Source organism: Alligator mississippiensis, chromosome 13 (genome assembly GCF_030867095.1).
Source record: "Alligator mississippiensis isolate rAllMis1 chromosome 13, rAllMis1, whole genome shotgun sequence".
In the NCBI taxonomy this organism is placed as follows: Eukaryota; Metazoa; Chordata; order Crocodylia; family Alligatoridae; genus Alligator; species Alligator mississippiensis.
Window position 1 is genome coordinate 1,123,508 of NC_081836.1, and position 19,675 is coordinate 1,143,182.

The 19,675-nt window shown below is 62.9% G+C and overlaps 2 protein-coding genes and 1 long non-coding RNA gene across 13 annotated transcripts in view; 1 reads left to right on the forward strand and 2 right to left on the reverse strand.

Annotated features, from left to right (window-relative positions):
* Nucleotides 1–10,232, forward strand: part of ZNF362 (zinc finger protein 362) — a 35,749-nt gene extending 25,517 nt beyond the window's left edge. For 5 of the 6 annotated variants that reach the window (XM_059716296.1, XM_059716297.1, XM_019480170.2 and 2 more), the window contains 8 exons: nt 1,239–1,302; nt 1,706–1,915; nt 2,113–2,359; nt 3,095–3,437; nt 3,956–4,180; nt 5,186–5,264; nt 5,758–5,916; nt 6,366–10,232. In XM_059716296.1, coding sequence (XP_059572279.1) covers nt 1,239–1,302; nt 1,706–1,915; nt 2,113–2,359; nt 3,095–3,437; nt 3,956–4,180; nt 5,186–5,264; nt 5,758–5,916; nt 6,366–6,482 — 1,444 coding nt within the window. In that variant the 3' untranslated portion in view covers nt 6,483–10,232. The remainder of the gene's footprint in view (nt 1–1,238; nt 1,303–1,705; nt 1,916–2,112; nt 2,360–3,094; nt 3,438–3,955; nt 4,181–5,185; nt 5,265–5,757; nt 5,917–6,365) is intronic. The other variant, XM_059716295.1, reaches the window with a different exon arrangement.
* On the reverse strand, nt 9,756–14,480 carry LOC132244602 (uncharacterized). Its single transcript, XR_009456206.1, has 2 exons — nt 11,547–14,480; nt 9,756–10,480 (listed from the first exon to the last, which is right to left on the reverse strand). It is a non-coding gene; the product is annotated as an uncharacterized LOC132244602 (long non-coding RNA).
* Nucleotides 14,481–15,855: 1,375 nt separating this feature from the next.
* The window catches only part of PHC2 (polyhomeotic homolog 2), a 59,085-nt gene continuing 55,265 nt past the window's right edge, over nt 15,856–19,675 (reverse strand). For all 6 annotated transcript variants that reach the window (XM_059716289.1, XM_059716291.1, XM_059716290.1 and 3 more), the window contains 4 exons: nt 19,212–19,330; nt 18,861–18,998; nt 18,116–18,422; nt 15,856–17,172 (listed from right to left, as the gene is read on the reverse strand). In XM_059716289.1, coding sequence (XP_059572272.1) covers nt 17,018–17,172; nt 18,116–18,422; nt 18,861–18,998; nt 19,212–19,330 — 719 coding nt within the window. In that variant the 3' untranslated portion in view covers nt 15,856–17,017. The remainder of the gene's footprint in view (nt 17,173–18,115; nt 18,423–18,860; nt 18,999–19,211; nt 19,331–19,675) is intronic.

Genomic DNA, 19,675 nt, shown 5'->3' on the forward strand with positions numbered 1-19,675 from the left:
TCAGCTGCAGAGACAACATTCAGCTAGTGTATCTGTGACGTGGACAGATAACAGTAATCCCCCAGGCAGCGGGATGAGGCCAGGACTGCTGAAGTGGGTTGTGAAATGCAGTGAAGGAGCTGGGATGTCATCCCAGCATCTCCAGTTTGTGCTGTAGTGTACTTCTGCCTGGTCTGGAGACACACGTGCTGCCTGAAGCATGGCCCCACTGGTGCTCCTTGCTCTGGGGCAGCGGGGTGCTCCTGGCTCGCCAGACTATGCAGGTCCTATTTACTGATGTCGTTGGGCAAATTTTCAGTCCAGCTGCAGCTGCCAAAGGCACGCGGGACTGAGCCTTCTCACTTCAGCATCTCGCTTTCTCTTTGCAAGAGGGGTCAGATTGACTTGAGCAGGAAGAGAGGCAGCCAGGGATGGACAAGCAGGGCAGCGTGTTGTGAAACCGGAAGCATCAAAGCCTCAGTAGTTTCTGCCACATATTTACATATGTGATGAATGCAAATAAGCATTATGTCTTTTGCAAATGGCCCCTGGCGTGCCGGTCCTCCAGCCTTGTTGGACACTTGCATGTAGAGCTGAATTTCCAAAGGCCTCGGGTTTGGGCTGTCCTAAGTTATGGCGTGTCTGGCTGGAGACCCGCAGGGTGCGGCTTGGTGTGGAGGCCCTGCTCAAGCGGCTGTTAGGTGTCAGTCCTATGAAGAGGCAAGGCTGGTCCAGGCTGGTGCCTGGGGTGGTTCAAGGGCTTCTCTGCCAGCTGCCTGCTGAGCATGGATAGGCTGAGAGGCAGCGGGCATTGTTACTGCTCTGAGGCCTCTGGGCCCATCTGCTGCAGCCCGTCTGGGCGAGGGATGCTGTGCTGCTCGGGAACCGAATCTCCTGGGCCGGCATCTCCCACCTCTGCCCGGCTGGAGGGTGTGGTCTGGCCTGGCCTGGCAGGCTCTAGCAAGGGTGAGTGCGAGGCAATAGTCATCTGCAGCTGTATTCGGTGCGTGCACCTCCAGGGAGCTGACACGGGTCCCCGCAGCTTCTGGGAGCCCTGGCAGCCGCGCGGCCTGTGGGTATTGTCTTGTGTTGGCGTGATCCCTGCATGGTCTGTGCTGCGTCCGGGAGGCGGTGCTGGGCCCCGCAGGCAGGCGCGGGAGGGACGGCGCTGCGGGGTGGCCCAGTGATCCCAGCGGGGGCAGGGGGGCTCTGGGCACTGCAGCCAGTTCCAGCCTGTAACTGTCTCCTTGTTCTTGCAGGATGGCGGAGCCTCGCTTTAACAACCCCTACTTCTGGCCTCCCCCTCCCACCATGCCCAGCCAGGTAAGACTGCCTTGCAGCCCCAGCGAGAGGGGGAGGACCGGGCACCAGCCAGCTGCAGGGCAGCGAGACACCAGGTCGAGCTTGCTGCTGGTTGTGTTGGGGCCAAGGAGCCTTGGCAGGGCAGCAGGACCTGGGTCAGGGGCTGGAGGGACCAGCTCCTGGGAGAGATGGAGGGAACTGAAGGATGTGGGCAAGTGGTGGTGAAGCAGGGGCCAAGAGGCTCCGGGTGCAGGGGGAGGTGGTAAAGGTGGTGTGGTGGGCATGGGGGGTGCCCTTGAACCCGTCCTGTCTGCAACGGCCATTGGGAGGAGACCCCAGTCTGACCCTGGGGCTCAGCAGGGATGAGCTGTCCTCGTCTGCTTGTGACCCAGCGTGACAGCTGCCCCTGCTGTCGCCTGCGCAGGGGCCTGTTGCTACCAGCACAGGGGGTCAGTGGGGCAGCCTTGGGCAGTGGAGGCAGCACAGCACGCAGTGCTGGTTGACAGTGTGGGGCAGGAGCCCAGAGCCACATACTCGTGCCTCGGGGCAGGCCTCGGGGCAGGCCGTGGGGATGTCAGACATGTCGGAGGCAGCATCCAGCCCCCAACAGGCACAGCGGAGCCCCCCTGAGCAGGTGCGGTGGGAGAAAAGAAACACTTGTGTGGCTCGGGTTGGGGGGCAGCTCCGTGCTTGCTGGTGGGTGCAGGGGCACCTCCCATGCAGGTGGGAGCAGCTGGTGCCCCTGTGGCAGTGCCCCCTCCCTGGTGGGGCAGGTCCCTGCTGTCCTCCGCATCTGCCCATGACCCATGCCCCCGTCTTTCCCCTTCCCAGCTGGACAACCTGGTTCTGATCAATAAGATCAAGGAGCAGCTGATGGCAGAGAAGATCCGGCCCCCACACCTGCCGCCCACCTCGGTCTCCTCCCAGCAGCCCCTGCTGGTGCCTCCCTCGCCCGCCGAGAGCAGCCAGTCCATCATGTCGCTCCCCAAGCTGCAGCAGGTCCCCGGGCTGCATCCACAGGCTGTTCCCCAGCCCGATGTGGCCCTGCATGCCCGGCCGGCCACCAGCACCGTCACAGGTAAGCAGCTGGCTGTGCGAGGCTGTCGGTGGCGGAGCTCGACACCAAGGCCTGGGGGCTTCAAGCTGACAGCTGGAGGTGTTTCATGAGAGGCTGGACAGCCACTTGTCAGCAATGCCCATTTTCACCCATAGATATTTCCCAGGCCTCTGGGCTTTGCTGGTTGCTCCTGTCCCCTGCCCCTTTCTGCTCGATGCCAGGGCGTTTTTAAGCCTTCCCAGAGACGCTGGGAGTTGGCCACAGCCAAGGCTGGGACTTCAGCTGGACTGCGCTGGTTCTCCTGCTAGGAGCAAAGCCAGAGGTTCCTGGCTAAAGGGTCCTGCCCCTCTGCTCAGGATCAGACTGATGTCATATTCGGGCTCAGGAAGGACTTTTACCCCCTGGTCAGATTGGTACGGGCTGTGGGGGTTTTGCCTTCCTCTGTAGCGGGGGGCACAGTCTCTACCTGGGACCTCTCGAGTGAATAGACAGCCTGTTATAGAAGCAGGACGTTGGCTGCTGCGGTTCCCCTGCTTTCCCTGGGCAGGTTCGGGTGTTAGGTCTGTGCTGTGTCAGGGCTGAGGGTCGTCTTGTGTAGAGTTCAGATTAGGGTCGTCTGGGCTGGTCCTGCCTCAGGATGTGGCCTCTGGAGCTCCCTTCCAGCCTCACGTCTCTCTGCCTCTCTGCCATGGTGTGAACATGGGCACTGCACAGGGGTGTTACTGACTGCCCCTTCCTCACACTTCTGTCTCTCAGGGTTAGGGCTGGCCTCCCGCGCCCCGGCAGTCAGCACCTCAGAGACCAGCACAGGCACGGGCACCGGCACCAGCACGCCCTCCACCCCCACCTCCACCAGCCAGAGCAGACTCATCGCCTCCTCGCCCACCCTTATCTCAGGGATCACCAGCCCACCCCTCCTGGACTCCATCAAGACAATCCAGGGCCACAGCTTGCTGGGGGCGCCCAAGTCGGAGCGCGGGCGGAAGAAGATCAAGGCTGAGAACCCGTCGGGGCCGCCCGTCCTGGTGGTGCCCTACCCCATCCTGGCCTCAGGCGAGACTGCTAAAGAGGGGAAAACCTACAGGTTGGGACACAAGCGGTACAGTACCACCTCTTCCTACCCCAGAGGCCCTGGGTGGGCCGCCCCCACCGCACAAGCTGCCCCTGCCCCATTCCCTTCCCGCTGCTCTTACCCCCGGGGCCCTGGCTGTGCAGGGGAACAGCCCCCTTCTGTTCTTGTACCAGCTCCTGGTTTCCATGGCCAAGGGAGGGTCAAGTCGTGGTTGGCCAGGCCTCTGCTCAGAGGCCTCCTGCCCACCTTGCAGTTGTGTCCTCGCAGGCTTTCCCTTGAGCAGCCAGCCTGGAGGATGCGGCAGGCCCAGCCCCCAGCTGCGGGGAGACGCGGGGGGTGAGCCTGGGCAGGCTGCCAGGTAATCTGCCCAGTGCAGCTCCCATGGGCAAGGCCCTAGTGCCCCATGTTGTCCCTGACCCAGGGCTCCTGCATCCACGTGCTGCTGGTGGTATCCCGCAGGCATCAGCAGGCTCAGTCCAAGGGTCGGGTTGTGGTCTCCACTCTTGGGACACTGCCTGAGCCAGGGACCTCTTGCTGTCCCCCAGGTGCAAAGTCTGCCCCCTGACCTTCTTCACCAAGTCGGAGATGCAGATCCACTCCAAGTCGCACACCGAGGCCAAACCCCACAAGTGCCCACACTGCTCCAAGTCCTTCGCCAACGCCTCCTACCTGGCCCAGCACCTGCGCATCCACCTGGGCGTGAAGCCCTATCACTGCTCGTACTGTGAGAAGTCCTTCCGCCAGCTCTCCCACCTCCAGCAGCACACCAGGTGAGGGGCTGGGCCGCAGGCCGCGGTGGGCTGGGCAGCCTCCCCAGGTGAGGCTTTGGCTCTGGGCTGATTGAGTTATTGGCCCCCTTTCTCACTGGTGGCTGAAAAGCTGCAGCCCTGCATGGCCCTGACAGCGCCCCGGGGCTCCGGTGCTCCAGGAGCCCACCCCACAACGCGCTGGGCGAGCACAGGACCGTGGTGCTGGTGGGCCTGGGGGAGTCCCTGGCCGCGGCAGTGGCTGTGGGCAGCATTTCTGAGCCCAGCAGCACATGGCTGCGCTCGGACAGCGGTGCCAGTCCCTCTGCTCCGGGCGGTACACGGGCAATTGCCTCCTGGTCCATGAGCTCCTGGGAACGAAGGCAGGTGGGAGAGGACGGCTCTGGCCCTCCCGCTGTCTCTGCCTCTGGCTGAGCGAGGCCGAAGGCCGAAGGCCGAAGACCGAAGGGGAAGGGAGCCGTGGGAAGACGGCCCTGTGTCTGCCACGGCCGCATGGCAGGGCCGGGGCAGTTGTGCCCTGCCTGTGTCCCCGCCCTCACCCGGATGTGACAGTGGCCGGGGGCTGCCACAAGGTTGCAGTTGCCATGGATACGGTGTTGCTGCTTCCGCCCCCCCAGGGCAGTTGCAGAAGGAGCCACCAGGGGCGGGAGCGCTGCAGCAGCTCCTGCCAGGGCGTGGGTCCCTGCGCCCCTTCCACCGCCTCTGTCCTCGATCTAATGCTGGGTGCTGCGTCGGTCCGGACCAGCCCCGCACCCGCCTCTGCCTGGCTGGCCCTCCAGGGCTGGGATGCAGCTCGTGACCCACGCAGCCCGGTCAGGATGCCCTGAGCAGGGTGCAGCCCCGTGCCCTCGCTTCAGGCTCTTGCTGCCCCAGCCTGTGGGCCGGGATGGAAGAAGGGAGAGGCCTCTGGCTGAGTTGGCCCACCCCGTGGCAGGGTGCTGGGCCATGCACCCAGCCGGAGCTGCCATGGCTGCCGTGCCTGACCTCCCGCCTCGCGCTGTGTTGCAGAATTCACACTGGTGACAGACCCTACAAGTGCCCGCACCCCGGCTGTGAAAAGGCTTTCACGCAGCTCTCCAACCTCCAGGTTAGTGTGGAGGCCCTGGGTGCCCACGTGCCCGTGGCACAGTGCAGGGGGTCCCCGGGGCCTAGGGAAGGGGAAAGCAAGGGGTAGTAGCACTGGTGGGAGCAGGAGGGCAAGAGGCGCATGGCGGGTGGAGGAAGGAGGCAGGGCGTTGATAGGGTCGTGGAGCCCCCCGCCCTTCCCTCCCCTCCCCAAATCCTGGGCAGCCTGGGCCTGGCCCCAGGCAGGACTGCAGGGCCCTGTCACAGGGCTGAGGGTCTTGGCCTGGAGCTTGGGAGCAGACCGGACTTTGCCAGTCATCGTGCTCTCTGCCCCCATCTCCAGGCCAGGGCTGTGCAGAGCCGGGAAGGGTTGAGGTGTTGCTGTTTGGTGCTGAGCTGGGTGATGCCATCTGTGGCTCCCCATGCAGGGCTCCCGGGGGTGGGGGGCAACAGGGTCACGGGGAGCTGGCGGGGGGTGGCAGTGTGGCACTGGGTGACGCCGTCTGTCCCCACAGTCTCACCAGCGACAGCACAACAAGGACAAACCCTACAAGTGTCCAAACTGCTACCGGGCGTACACGGACTCAGCCTCACTGCAGATCCACCTCTCGGCACACGCCATCAAACACGCCAAGGCCTACTGCTGCAGCATGTGTGGCAGGGCCTATACCTCGGTGAGCGTGGCGCGGGGCCTGTGGGGGTGGGCAGCGGCGCACTCGCGTCTCCTGCCTGCGCCGCCCCAGCCCCTGGGGCAGGGGCAGGGTCCTGCTCCTTGGCCCGGTGCTTCCACGGGGACACGCGTGGGCCCGTTGCTCAGGAAGGAAGGGCCCTAAGGAGCAGGTGGGTGCCGGAGGCACTCACAGACCAGCTGAGGGGCTGGTGAGCGAGAGTCCCTTCTGACCGTCCAGCTGAGCTCCCAGATCCCCGGGAGAGCCAGGGGAATTGTCATGGTGCAGCTTTCCATAGCACGGCGGCGGGGCAGGGGGGACAAGCTGATGGCAGGGACAGGCCCCTTCTGGGCACAGGGCTCCTGGGGCGCTGAAGTCCAAGCTGCAGACGGGGTGCGCGGGCCCTGGCGGCTCCCAGCCACACTGCTGACCCCGGGAGGTCTCTGTCCCCTCAGGAGACGTACCTGATGAAGCACATGTCCAAACACACCGTGGTGGAGCACCTAGTGAGCCAGCACTCGCCTCAAAGGACGGAGTCACCCGGCATCCCAGTGCGGATCTCACTCATCTAACCCGGGGCTCCCTCCCTCTACCCCGCGCAGCCCTCCCTCCCTCCAGTTCCAGATCGTCGGGGCGAGGGAGCAGCTTGGAGACGGTCACGAGAACCACCCCCAGCACCACCGCCGGCGCCCAGGCCCGCTGGGCAGCGGGCACGACAGCAGCGAGCCGCATTCGTGGGAGAAACAAATGCATTTGTATTTGGCCCTGGTCCCTCCCATGCCCCATGGGGATGCCGGGACCCAGCCCGCAGTTTTGGTGACATCCAAAGACGATTTCAGAGCACTTTGAATCTCTGTGTTTGGTTTCTTCTTTCTTTTGTTCCCATTTGTTTCTCTGCCCCTCCCCTGGCCACTCCTTCCCTTTCTTCTCATTTTGGATACAAATATATATCTATTTATTGGCCAAGAAGTTGGTGCTGCTAGAACAGAAAATCAAACCCGGACACAAACTCGCTGGAGGCCGCGGGGCAGGGCAGGACCCAGGGCCAGGCGCTCGGGCTCCCCCACCGTCACTCTCAGGAGCCCCTGGGACATGACCACGGCTCGGTGGAGGGCCGGCTCTTGGCATCGCTGACCTCTCCTGGACTCCTTAGGAGCCGCTGTGAGGCCGGCGAGAGGAGAGAGGGTTCATCTGTTGGCTGGAGAGTGAGAGCCCGCGCAGGCAGAGATGGGCATGCAAGCAGTGGCCTGGTGCCAGGCCTGCCAAGCAGCACTGCAGGAGGGAGACCTTTGTCCCGGTACCTCTGTCCCTGGAGCACGTGCTTCCACCCTGCCGTCCAGCTGCTTTGGGACACCGGCTGCTTCCTTTCACGTACCTCATGCTGTTGGTGCTGTGCTGTATTCGCCCACCTGCCCCACGGCACAGGCAGGGCTGTGGGCCATGCACGCGCCCCCCTGGCCGCGCTGGGGCTCCCCGTGCTGCCCGTGCTGAGGCTGAGGTAAGTGCGGGCCACTGGAGGACTCAATTGGTGCTCGGCCGGGCTGCAGCCAGGGCTGTGTAAGCCAGGGGGCAAGAGCAGGATGTGCAGGGCGATTCAGAGGCACAGCCCACAGAGCCGACACCTCCCAGTGCAGGCGCCGTTGGCTGTGCGTGGCCGTGGCCGTGGCCGTGGCGGGCTGGAGTCCCAGCGTGCCGTGCTTCCTTCTGTTTGACCCAGGCAACCTCCAGCCCGATCCAGACAGGGCATGGCCCGCTGTGGACAGGGGTCTCTGCAAGCCGCGCCTCCTTGGTAGAGACAAGGGAGGGCACCGTGTGCAGGGCAGTGTTTGGCCGGCCCAGGAGCCGGCCAGCCTGGGAGCATCCCCACCCCTCCTAGGCCACTGTCCCTGCCACGTTGGCACGAGCAGGGCAGGCGCTCGGGCACGGTGTGGAGGAGAGAGCTACAAGTGGGAGCATGGGGCTGGTAGCCGCTCACATCCTGCCCCCCGGCCCTGCTGGGGTAACTAGAGCTGTCTGCAGGCCCGTGCTCAGAGGAGATGCATGTGCCCAGGACAGGGGAGCATGAGCATGATTCTGCTCCCCGCGGGTGCTGAGCTATGTGAGCTGCCCCGGGTGAGCTGAGCGAGGCGGCATGGGGACGGAAGGACAGGAAGCGAGTGCCCGCGAAAGGGGAGCCAGCTCTTTGTGAAGCCGGTAGCCCTCCCGCGCCCTCTGCCAACAGGGCTGCAGACCAGGAATGTCTCCGTGCCCCAGAGACGTGCAGGATGATGGAGCCCTGAGCAGGTGGTGCCCCAGCCCCTCCGCACTAGGTCCCCTCCTCTCCATTGTCTGTGTCCCTGGCACAGCTCCAGGGCACATCCCCTGCACTGCCAGAGGAGTCACAACATGCCTGTCTGGTCCGGCTGCCAGGTGCCACCCCACAAGCAGCCAGGCCCTGGGCCACTGCAGCGTCCAGGCCCTGCAGACATGGAGGTTGGGGGTGGCTGGATGGCTCTTGCAGGTCGTGCTTGCACCTCCCTATTGTGGTTGGGATGAGGAGAAACTGCTGATGGTGCGGAGAGCCCCGGAGACCAGCTGGCCAGGGCAGCCCGTGCGTTGGGTGGCTGCCGGCAGCGAGCAGGAGGCCTCCGGGGTCAGGCACAGGGTCCTTTGAGCCTAGCCCCGCTTCAAAACCACTTTTGATCCCCGTCGAACCCTCTCCACAAGCTGAGCCACCTCCCGCCATGTTCAAACCGGGTCCCAGCGCCCAGCTGCATGTGGTCTGACTGGTTGAGCATAACCCACCCATAACCCAGCTCTCTCCATGCTAGAATCCAGATTGAAAATGGCTGAGCAGGGCAAAGCGGCTGTTTCCAAATACTGCTGTGGTCAGTATAGCTCTGCTGGGGCCTGCACTTGTGATCAGCTGGGGCTGACCCAGCTGCCATGGGCTCAGGAGGGCGAGGGCAGGCTCTTGGGGGAGTCTAAGTATGAATGCAGCTCCCAGGGTCCGTGGAACAGGCTGGCGCTCTCCTGAATGAGCACAGGGACCAGCGGGGAGCAGATCTCCCGCGGCTGCACCTGGGACCCAAGGACCGTCTCGCCTGCTCTGCCCTGGGTGCTCAGAGGGGGCTGCTCGCTGTCCTGGGCCGTGTCGGTCTTCCCCTCCACTGTACCGGCCACACCTGGTGGACTTTGGCTCCAGGGGCAGTTGGGCTGAGGGTGACTGGCACCAGGTGCCCGCCTCGCCTCTGCGGAGGCCAAGCAGAGCTGCCAACAGCCCCCTCCAGTCCCAGGGAAGGGGATGCAGCAATAAGGAGGTGCAGGGGGCAGTGCCCACCCTGACTGCTGGAGAGCCCAGCACCACTGCAGCCCAGCTGGTGGCACTGGCTGCGGGCGCTGGTTCTCCAGCTGAGCCTCTCCCAGGCCTTGGTGTGAGACGCACTCCCCCCCACCCCCAGTCCCAGCGGGGCTGTGCCAGGTCTCTCGCAAAGGACCTACCAGAAGACGGGTCCTCTAGCCGCAGGGGTCTTTAAAAGCAGAAGAGGTCCTCCTGCCCCAGGGGAGGGGACGTGCCTCTCGGCCCCCAGCACTGACTCCGCAGTCCGGGTTTCCCGCCACGCAGGTGACACGGACTCCCCGATTTGGCAAGCAGACTGGCTCCTCTCCACATGCTTGCAAAGCCATGCCCGCCCTGAGCGCGTGTACATAGGACCTGTGTACAGAGAAGGAAGAACAGCCCCACCTCCCAGAAAGACTAGACAAAACTCATATATATTATGTACTCTTCGGTTCCGTTTTGGATATTAACTGTGTTATTTTTTTATACACTTTTTAAGCCTTAACTATATCATTGTTTTACCAGGTTGTTTGTTTATTGCCTACTCCTCTGTTTATTAATTTGAACCTCTTTTTATTCCTCGGCCCTGTCCCCTGCTCTTTGTTTCTGACGTGATGTTGTACGATATTCAATATTGTAACCTTTTTTGTCAGCATGTTAATACCGTGTAAATAGGCCTCTTATACATACTGTTAACACATCTCTTTTTTTTTTGTTTGTTTCCTTTTTTTTCTATATGAGAATCCAGGCCACATGTCTCTAGAGCTAGTTAATACCTTATTAAAAAAAGAAAAAGGAAAAAAAAAGCCCCCCCTCCCCTGTTTCTGTCTTGCATTGTGGTGAGTGGGAAGCCCTGCAGAGGCTGTGGCTTCCCAATGGAAAGTTTGCATTATGTTTAAAATCCAGCCAACTGACCGGCCGGCGTCAGGAAAAAAAGAAAAAGAATTTTGCTCTTTGTATTTCTCTGTTGTGAAAAAAATAAACTGTACATGCAAACTCCTGAGAGGCTGCCCGCCCCGGACTCTTTGTTGTGAGGTGACCGGAGGCTCGAGCCAGGCGCCTGCGGTGGCTTTGTGGATGAGAGCCGGTGGGCTCGGCATCGGGTCTCTGCCACGGACTCACGCTGTGCCACTGGGTAAGTCGCTTCAGCTCCAGGCAGTTTCTCCAGGTGCGGATGGAAATCACGAGCCCATTAGATGCACGAGCGAGGTGGAAGGGACGATGCAACTTGTGCGGGTTGGACGCAGGGCACTGCACAAAGCAGAGGGGGCACAGCTGGACACAGCTGCAGCCTGGAGCAGCCAGCAGAGCGCAGGGCATCTATCCTGCTGTGCTGTGGCTGGCCAGACCTACTTGGGTAACTAGTCGTGAAGGGGGAGTGCCGTAGCCTTCAGCGCCCAGGCCTGGCTGCACCCTCCCTTTGCCCACCCGCGTGGAGCTTAGCCAGCACCAGCAAGCGGAAGCAGGGCTCTGAAGCTTGCCAGCTGCTGGGCATCTCAGGTACCCAAGCAAGTCCCCAGGCAGGAAGCACTAGAGTGGGACCAAGGCACAAAACCGGGTGCTTGGCCTTCACATGAGGCCGGGGGCCACAGGGCTAGCAGGACCGTGGCGCTCGCCTCTGATGCTTTGATGTGAGTGGAGACAACCGTAAGGACCCGCGGGGTCTCTGTTGGCCTGGTTTGCCGAGTCTGCGTGGTTGGGGCCGAGCACGAGCAAGCTGACGGCAGCGGACACAGTGGATTGCCGTGGGTCTGAGCTTGTCCCACTGCAGCCAGCGGGAGGCTGAGTGCTGCTTTCGGGGAGCGGCAGGGGCAGACATAATGGGGGGGGGGGTTCTACTCGGCCCATGCCACCCCCTTGCTGGTGTGCACTTGTCTGGGTATTTGACTCCTGGGAGGAGTCAGCACATGCACACGTGGCCCCTCGGCCACCTGCCCTCACCCAGGAGCAGCAGGCAAGACCCCCGCGCTGTAGCCAGCGACACTTGGCTGCCCAAGTGCCAGGAAACCCGATGGAGCCGGGCAGCTCTCACACCCTGGGCTTACATACTGATATTGCCACCAGAGGTGCTTTGAGACTCCTTCCTCCCTTCTAAGTCTTACCCAGTGTTATCAATCACACGGGAATAAGCCAAATGCAAAAGCCCCCTTGGTCCAGCCCTGCTGTTTTTACAGTGGGCAGAAACCTGAACACGAGAGCGGGGATGTGCAGAGGAGCTGGAAATGAGCAGAGCCTCAGTGCTGACCCGAAGCCGTCTGCATAGCCAAGCAGTGGCCTGGAGCGCGCTAACATTGTCCTGCAGCTGGTGAGGCCTCACCTGGCATCCCGTGTCCAGCTTTGGGCCTCACACTTCAAGAAGGATGTGGACAGATCGGAACGAGTCCATTGGAGAGGGACAAAAATGCTGGGAGGTCTGGGAAGCTTGGCTTTCAAGGACAGGCTGGGAGACCTCGAACTGCTGCTATACGGCGGGTGGAGATAGACTTTTCCCTGTGGCTGAAGGAGTCAGAATTGGGAGCAAAGGCCTCAAACTATAACAGAGGAAATTTAGGCTGGCAATCAGAAAGGATTTCCTCACTCTGAGGGCAATAAAGCACTGGAACAGGCTGCCTAGAAAAGGTGCAGACTCTCGAGGCCTGGAAATGTTCAAGAACAGGTTAGACTTGACAGAGAGGATCCGAATGGTTCCCCCCCACCCCGTCAAACTGACTCCCCTCAGCATATTCATTGGTTGGACACCCCTGTGAAAGTTTGTGATGGTCACTTCACCTCCACATAGTGTTGGAAAGCAACCGGCCACTACAGCGACCTCCACGCCAGTAGTTCTCATCCCGAACACGCTGCTAGGTCCAGCGTCTCCAGCCAAGCTCTACGTTACCACCGTATCTGCTCTGATCCCTCTGGCCAGGATGCACGCCTAAGGATCTGGAGCAAGGACTCCTACAGTCTCAACACCACCCTAAAACTGCAGCCATGCAAAGCCACGGAGCCGAACTCCGAGCCCTGCTCTGCCCTGCTGCAATATCAATCCAAGACAAGGACAACAGAGTCCTTCTGGCTGTCACCTACAGCCCCCAGCTTGAACGCCTTAGACACATCATGAAATACCTCTGGAAGTGTGGCCATCTCAAGATAGCCATGGGGGACAAACGTGTCCTGGCTGACCGGCAGCCCCCAGCCTCACACGGCGTCTCTCCAGCAACAGGCTACCTGACTCCTCTTCTCTCCAAGGTGCCAGATCTTGCTCCAGCCCCAGATGCGAGTGACGCCCCCTCACCAATGCAGACCGTCATCGCAGACAATGTGGGTTCGCTCCCCTGCTCCTCTGCCAACATCACATATGCCACCCCTGCTTGCAGTGCTCCGGCTGTCTGCACTGGCTCCTTCTGTGCAAGAAGGAACGGCCTCTGACCTGACCGCAGCCCCAGAAAGGTGGATGCCTCTGGCCAAACACTTCGGTTTCCCTGGATGCTCTGTTACTGATGAGGGAGGCGAGGTGCTGGCAGAGCCTGGGAAGAGCCGGGTCAGGGGGAGGCATTCCTGAGAGCTGTGAGCAGAGAGCAAGACCGCAGGGTGCAGGGCTGGTCTCTGACGAAAGCCTTGGCTAAACGAATGAGAGAGTGAGGTAGAGGATGCCTGGATGAGATGAACAAGCAGAAGGCTGCAGGGCTGCGTGGCATAGCCACGAGGCAGGGGACGCCAGGGCCTGCAGGTGGTTAAGGCTTCTCACCGAGCTCTAATGAGATCACGTCACGTGAGAAATGCTGGATCTGCGGAGAAGGAGCCTTCTGGTGCCTGGTTGCAAGAGCAAAGGAGATGTCCAAGACTGCTAGCGACCGGTGACCCACGCCTTGGGAAAGGGCCATCTGACGGACCGAGGGATGTCAAAGCTGGTGGCAATCACTTTGCATCCGAGCCAGCTATGGCCATGCTCGCCTGGCTGCTTACGAGGGTCGGAGCCAGCCTGGGCAGGGCTGCGGTGACTGGCCCGGTGCCCCAGCTGCGATGCACGGGTGCTGGCGGAGGGCCCAGCAGAAGCGCTCGCATGGCCGTCAAAGTCCAGCAAACCTGTGACTGCTAAACTCCTTGTCACGGACAGAAAGGGAAAGGAAGTGGCGAGCTGCCACCTTCTGTCAGCGGGGATCCCCCAGCCCATAGAGGAGCCCGGGTTTCACTGGGAGGCTGGAAGCACCCAACGGCACGTGGATGACTCGGTTCACAGCGCTGGGAGGTGAGCATCCATTCTCTCCCCTGCTTTACGGGTCTGGGGCCCTCTCTACCCGGCACAGTGCGTGGCGAACAGCTCGTCACCGCTCTGCACACTCTCCCCGCGCACAGCCCGCCAGCCGGGCGCAGACTAACAGCCTGCTTGTCCTCTGCACCCCGCCAGCCGCGTGTAGGCCGTGGTCCCTGGGAGAGCAGTGCTGGGAGGCAGGATGCTGCCAGGGCCAGGGCCTGGCCGCAGGCTTCACTCACCGGTGCTGTGCTGTAGGCAGAGCTGTTGTTGCCCCCCGGTGCCCGTGGCAGCCTCGAAGCTGCTCCCTGCCCTCGCTCTCTCTTTACATGATGTGGAAGAGAATTGCCCCCTTGACTCCTCACCTCAGTTCCTCTCGCCAAGATGCAGCCACGAGCTCACTAAATGTGTCCTCCCCGTCCCCCCAGATCCTACTTCTCTCCCTACAGCTCTGTCCCGCGGGAGCCGATTGCAGAGCTGGCAGTCCCCTCGCTCCCCTCAAACAAGCAGGTTCCAGTATCCCCCGTCCAGAGCTTTGCTCCTCTTAATGGATGCCGGAGACAAGGGGAGACCAGCCCCAACCTGCCCGGACGCGAGCCACCTTAAGTGCCGGGTGTCAGAAGGACAGGCTGGCGTCTGCATTCCCCCGGCATGAAATCATCGTGGGGAACAAAGCGCTGCAGCTCCTGTGCAGCCCTGGGACACGAGCCGCTCGGGCTTGCCCTTCCTGGCTGTTGGCCTAGCAGCGCACAGGGGTGGGAGCAGCGTAATACGTGGCTTAAGGAAGCACAGGCCCCACAACCCAGCGCTCATGGGGGTCAATCTTCGTGCCACAGGGAATCGGCAGCCACGGGGGCTTCGTGCTTCTGCCCATGGGGGGGGGCAAGGGGGCAACTGCGGGAAGGCCTTGTGCTAATAACTGCCCACAAGGCTGGGGCCTGGCACGGGGGGCGGGTGCGGGGCCCTTCCAGGCTGGGTGCCTCTCTTCTGCTGGAAGCTGTGAGCAAGGCACGGGGGGGGGGGCGAGCACGTGGCCAGTGCAAGGGGCGGGGGCACCCACAGGGGCGTGGGAAGGGTGCGGGGCTGAGCCCAGCCAGGGGAACCCTCCCCTGCTGAGCAGCGGACCCAGGGGCTCCGCAGCGCTGAGCACCAGCACAGCGCGCCCCGGCACAGCGCTGCGGGAGCCTGGGCCGAGGGCCAGACCCTGGGGGGGCGCTCAGCGTGCAAAGGACGGGTCGTGGCTCCCCAAGACCGCTGCTGCCTGCCTGGGGCACCCCTGCAACACAGCTACAACCTACCCCGTGTGATGTTTTATAGATATACAAATGCTGCTGGCAAACCCACCTCTTCCCACAAGGGGGCGCCCCTTGCCCCACCAGCACCCCCTCCACCCCCACCCCTCACCTGGCACCCATCTGTTGTTGGGTGGCCGGGGGGGGGGGGGGGGGGGGGGGGGGGCTGGCAGCCACCACTGAGGGGCTGGGGGGCACGGTCCAGGGAGTCGGGGCCGGGCAGTCGGGGCATGGGCTGGTCCATCCCAGGGGTGGGGGAGGATGCAGCAGGCCCCATTGGTGGGGGTGGGAGCAGGGTGGACAGGGGGCACTGGCAGGCAGCACCGTTTGGGGGTGGTGGGCCTGTGGATAGCAGTGGGCAGGTGGAGGCAGGCAGGCCTTGTCCTGGCATCCAGTACTGCTGCCTGCAGTGCCATCCCGAGCCCTACTGCGGCCAGCCGCTGCAGGGAGCCAGGCACGTGCCAGGGAGTGCAAGGGGGTGGCTTTGGGGTGCCCCAACGGTGGCAGTCACTGGCAGCCACAGTCCAGCAGCCTCACCCCAGGCAAAGATGCCCCCCCTGCACCTTGATTCCTGGGGCATATTAAGGTGCTCACGCGAGCACCCCCATCCCACTCCTGGCTTTCCCTGCCAGAGTGGCACTCAGTGCGCTGCAGGGCTGGGGCCAGGCCTAAACTGGGCCCACCAGGAGCCCAACCTATGCCAGCCCCATATCCCAGCTCCAGCTGCTAGGATTCCCCCTCCCCAGCACGCTGGGGTCCCACGGCTGAGTCTCCGAGTACAGTTACAACAGCAAGTTCAGGAACAGCAGCCCCCTGCCCACCCCCAGCAGCACAAGCCTGTGCCCCTTCCATGGACCTCTGGTCCTTCTGCCTCTGCCCCTACAGGAAGCCAGACAAACCAGACCCAAACACAAGTCCCCCCAGTCACTGCCAGAGCTTGCAGAGCCGGCACAGCCGTGGGCTGAGCTCTCAGCTGTGAGCAAGAGCCAGCGCAGCCGATCCCCTGCGCTCGTGAGCTTCAGCTCAGGCACTGCCAGAACCCAGGACCCTATTCCCCACAGCATGGGCAGGGAAGGGAGGGATAGAGGGCCAGGGGGTGGTATTTTTTCCAATGCTTTATTAAAAACAACAGAAAAAGGGGTTAAAAAGAGGTGTGTGCAGCCCAGGCAGCAGGGAGGCCCTGCACAGCCTGTACAAGCAGCCGGGACCAGAGCCTGTGGCGCCGGGCCATCCCCCACCCCTACCCTGCTCGGGGCAGATGGCTGCTCAGGTGAGGGGGGTAGTGGCCCTTGGGGGCTTCTCACAGCCAGAAGGAAGAGGCTCCCGGCCATCAGACCTCAATCCTAGAGGCCAGAACGGGCTCTTTGGACACAGGAGCAAGGCCCAGCACCTGTGCTGAAAGGAGGGACAGGAGTCCAGCAAGCAGCTCCAACTGGCGGCCAAGGAGTGGGTGGCCCAGCCAAGGGGAGGCAGAAGGAGCTAATCTCTCCTTGTTTCCCCCCAGGGCAGGGAGGCATAGCTCCTTGCCCACTCCTGGCTCTGCTGGTGCCCAAGCCCAGAGGAGACGAGTGGAGCCCCAGCCCCAGTGCAACCTGGGCTGGCAGGGCCGTGGTCACACCCTGGCATCACCCCTGCCCCGTGCTGCAGCAGGAGTAGCCCCGTCGTCCAGAAGAGCTTCACAGTGCGAGATGCCACTCAGTTACCAGCCTGCATGGAGGACGATGCCGCCATGCCCAGCAGCCTCTGCTGTGCAGGCCCGACCCGGCTGTGTGCTCGGAGCAGAGGGCATCACCGCTGTCAGCACAACCGCGCACCCCACGTTAAGGCAACCATCCTGTTTAGCATGGAGGTTTCAAGTAGGTTTGGGTCCAGTCCGAGCTGCTGCGCCCTGTCCAGCCTTGGCAAGGAGATAGAGAAAAGGCGGCTCCCAAGAGGCTGCCTAGCCTACATTGGAGAAGGTGCACCCTGCCCCATCTGGTGCGTGCCCAGGCTCCCATCTCAACTTGCCCTTGCACGACCTGGGCTGGGAGTGAAAGGGGAAGCTAATGCTACCACGTATGTACAGACCCTTCCCTGCCTGCAGCTGGGCAGGGAAGGAGGGTCCGTGCAGACATCGACCCCCACAGCGTCCGTGCCCGTCAGCGTGTTGAGGGGCCATTTGTGCTCAGTGCCTGGGGCCCTGGGGAGCCTTAGGCCCAGCGTCCTCCAAGCTGTCCCCGCGGGCGCCATGGCAGGTCTCTGCCAGCCCGGGAGATGCCGGCTCTAGGAGTCCTTCAGCATGCTGATACGGGCGTAGATCTTCAGTGCAGGGCCCAGCTTGATGTTCATGGCGCTCATGAGGTGATCCTCCTTCAGCAGCAGCAGCGCCTGCCCGTCGATCTCCTGGGCCCGGAACTCCTCCGCGATCTCCTGGCAACCTGTGGAGCGAGGCAGCGCCAGCCGTGAGCCTGCGCCACCCCCTTGGCTGAGGCCGCCCGCACAGCTCCTCCCTCTTCCACTGCAGCCCATCAAGCCTCTCTGGAAGCCCGGCTGCCAGGTCGGGGTGCGGTCCCACCACAGCCCCCGCCCCGCTCCTGGGAGAGGTAAGGAGCAAGCGTTGCACGGCAGCTAAGACCCAGCTCTAGCAAGGCCTCCCTGAGGGCTCCTGTTTCTTCTTCCCTCCCTGTTCTCTCTGCTTTGGCTTCGAAGTCCCGCCCTGAGGCAGCTGCAGGAGAACATGGGCGTGACAGGTGCTATACCCCAAGCCAGCTCTAGCTCCAGATGCAACGAGTCGGGGGGCTCCAGGCCAGAGGCCAGAGTGGAAGCAGGGTGCCCTGTGACTCGCTGTCCCCTGCTGAGGGGAGGAGGAGGCAGCCGTGACTGCGGGTTTCCAGATCTGGCAAACACCGCCATACCGCGTGGCGCCATCAGCGGAGCAGGGGGACCAGCACTGTGCAGCTGTGGCATGGAGGGGACAATGCGAGCAGCACACAGGGCTGGGCATGCAAGTCCAGGATCCCACTGAACTAACCCTGGCAAGGGCTGGCAGATGTTGCACGGGCAAGATGCAGGGTCAGGAGAGGGAGCAGAGGCCCCACGGCCTAGCCTGACGCTCAGGGGACAACACGCAGCAGAGGGGCAAGGGAGGCATCCCCCACACCTCCAAAGGCCCTCCCAGCCTGGCCAGGAGTTCTTGGATGTGGGGCAGGAGGGGGCCAGGCAGTCTGCAGCTCATCTGGCCCTCACCATATCGGCTCCCAGCCCCAGCCCCGGTCCCCCAGGACAGCTCTGTGCCGTCTCCTGCGACCGGAGAAGCAGCCCTCCAGGCCTTCAGGCTCAGTACCCGTAACCCCAGGGTGGTGGGAAGCCAGGGATGCCTACCAGGCAGGGAGCGGATGAACTCGTAGACGTCCTCCACGTTCCACTTGGTAGGCTCGCTAGGCAGGAAGTGGTGCCCAATGCCCACCAGGTCCCGCATGTGCATGTCGGGCAGCTCCATGTCGCGCAGCTCCATGTCGCGCTCACCCTGGCGTCGGCGCGAGGCTGACGAGCTGGCCGAGACAGGTGACAGCGGCTCCTCATAGCTCGAGTTGTCTGAGCAGCGGCTGGAGTCCTCCTGGGCATGGTTGAGCTGAAGCGACGCTGTGACGGACAGTGGCACCGAACCCGTGGAGAGGGACACCGGTGTCTGCAAGGCACAGGGAGAGCTGAGCCTTGGGGAAGGGCAGACAGCACCCCGTGCTGGCCAGTCTCCTGCCACCTGGAGGCAGGGCCCTGGGGGGAATAGCCGAGCGGGCACAGCGGCATGGGATAGGGCCCCTGGATTCCTGGGACCTATGCCATTGCTAGCATGAAGGTGGCTCTTCCAGCTACAGCACAGGGTGGGTAGGTGCCCTCTGGTCCTCTGCTACTGTGGACTGGCGAGCCCAGGCACAGAGCATTGCTGGCCCCAACCTGCTCATAGATCTTAGGGCAGTTCAGAGCCCACGGGCTGTGGACAGGCTCTAGGAATAGGCCCTGGAGGAATGCACGATGGTGAGACCAAGAACTCAACAGGAGCCTGGGAAACAGATTCCCACATCGTGGCTACCTTGGCAGAGGCTATGCCAGCACCCAGCAGGCTCACCTGCTTCTTGGTGTCCTTGCTGAGGGTGGGGAGGGCACTTTTGCAGGTGCGGCGGCGCCCGTGCGGGGGTCCCCCGGGCTTCTGGAGCTTGCTGCGGTCAGGGTGAAAGAGCCCCACGCGCTTCGTGCACCCGACGTTGTACCTGCCAGGGGAAGCCAGGGCAGGTCAGCAACAGGCCCAGCCTCACGGGCCCCAACCCACGCCTTGCACACCAGCCCCGGGTCTGCACATCCAACACTGCTGCCCTGGGCCAGCAGGAAAAACAAGGGCCCCAGGGATGATGGGGCAAGGGGCAGGGGGCATGCAGGGACCTGTGCCCTGTGCTGGGCCAGGGAAGAGGCTTGGGGGCAGGTACCTCTTGGCACAGGCCATAGAGCAGAAGCGCTTGGACCTCTTGAACTTGTAGGCAAAGTCGACACGGCCGCACAACTCGCACTTCAGCTTCGGAGGGGTCCCCTCCTCTTTGGACTCTGGGGGAACATGAGAGTGTTCAGCTCTGAGCCACAGCACGTAGGGGCCCTCACCACTGCCTTGGCAGCCCCAAAGTCTCCCCTACCCCCACACAGAGCAGCTGGCCCAGCCCCGGGGTGCTGTGTCCTGCCATTTGCAGCAGGGCCCTGGCACGGTCATGCCTGAAGCCACATGCTCTGTGGGAGCAGCGCAGCGCAGGCCATGGGGAGGCTGAGAGTTACTGACAGCCTGCCCGAGGCACACAAGTGCACCGTGGAGCCAGGTGAGGACCACGGCTCCCATCACTGCTCCTTCCTGGCTGTCTTCATTCCCTCTCTGCCATGCTGGGCCTTGGGTCCCCTGCC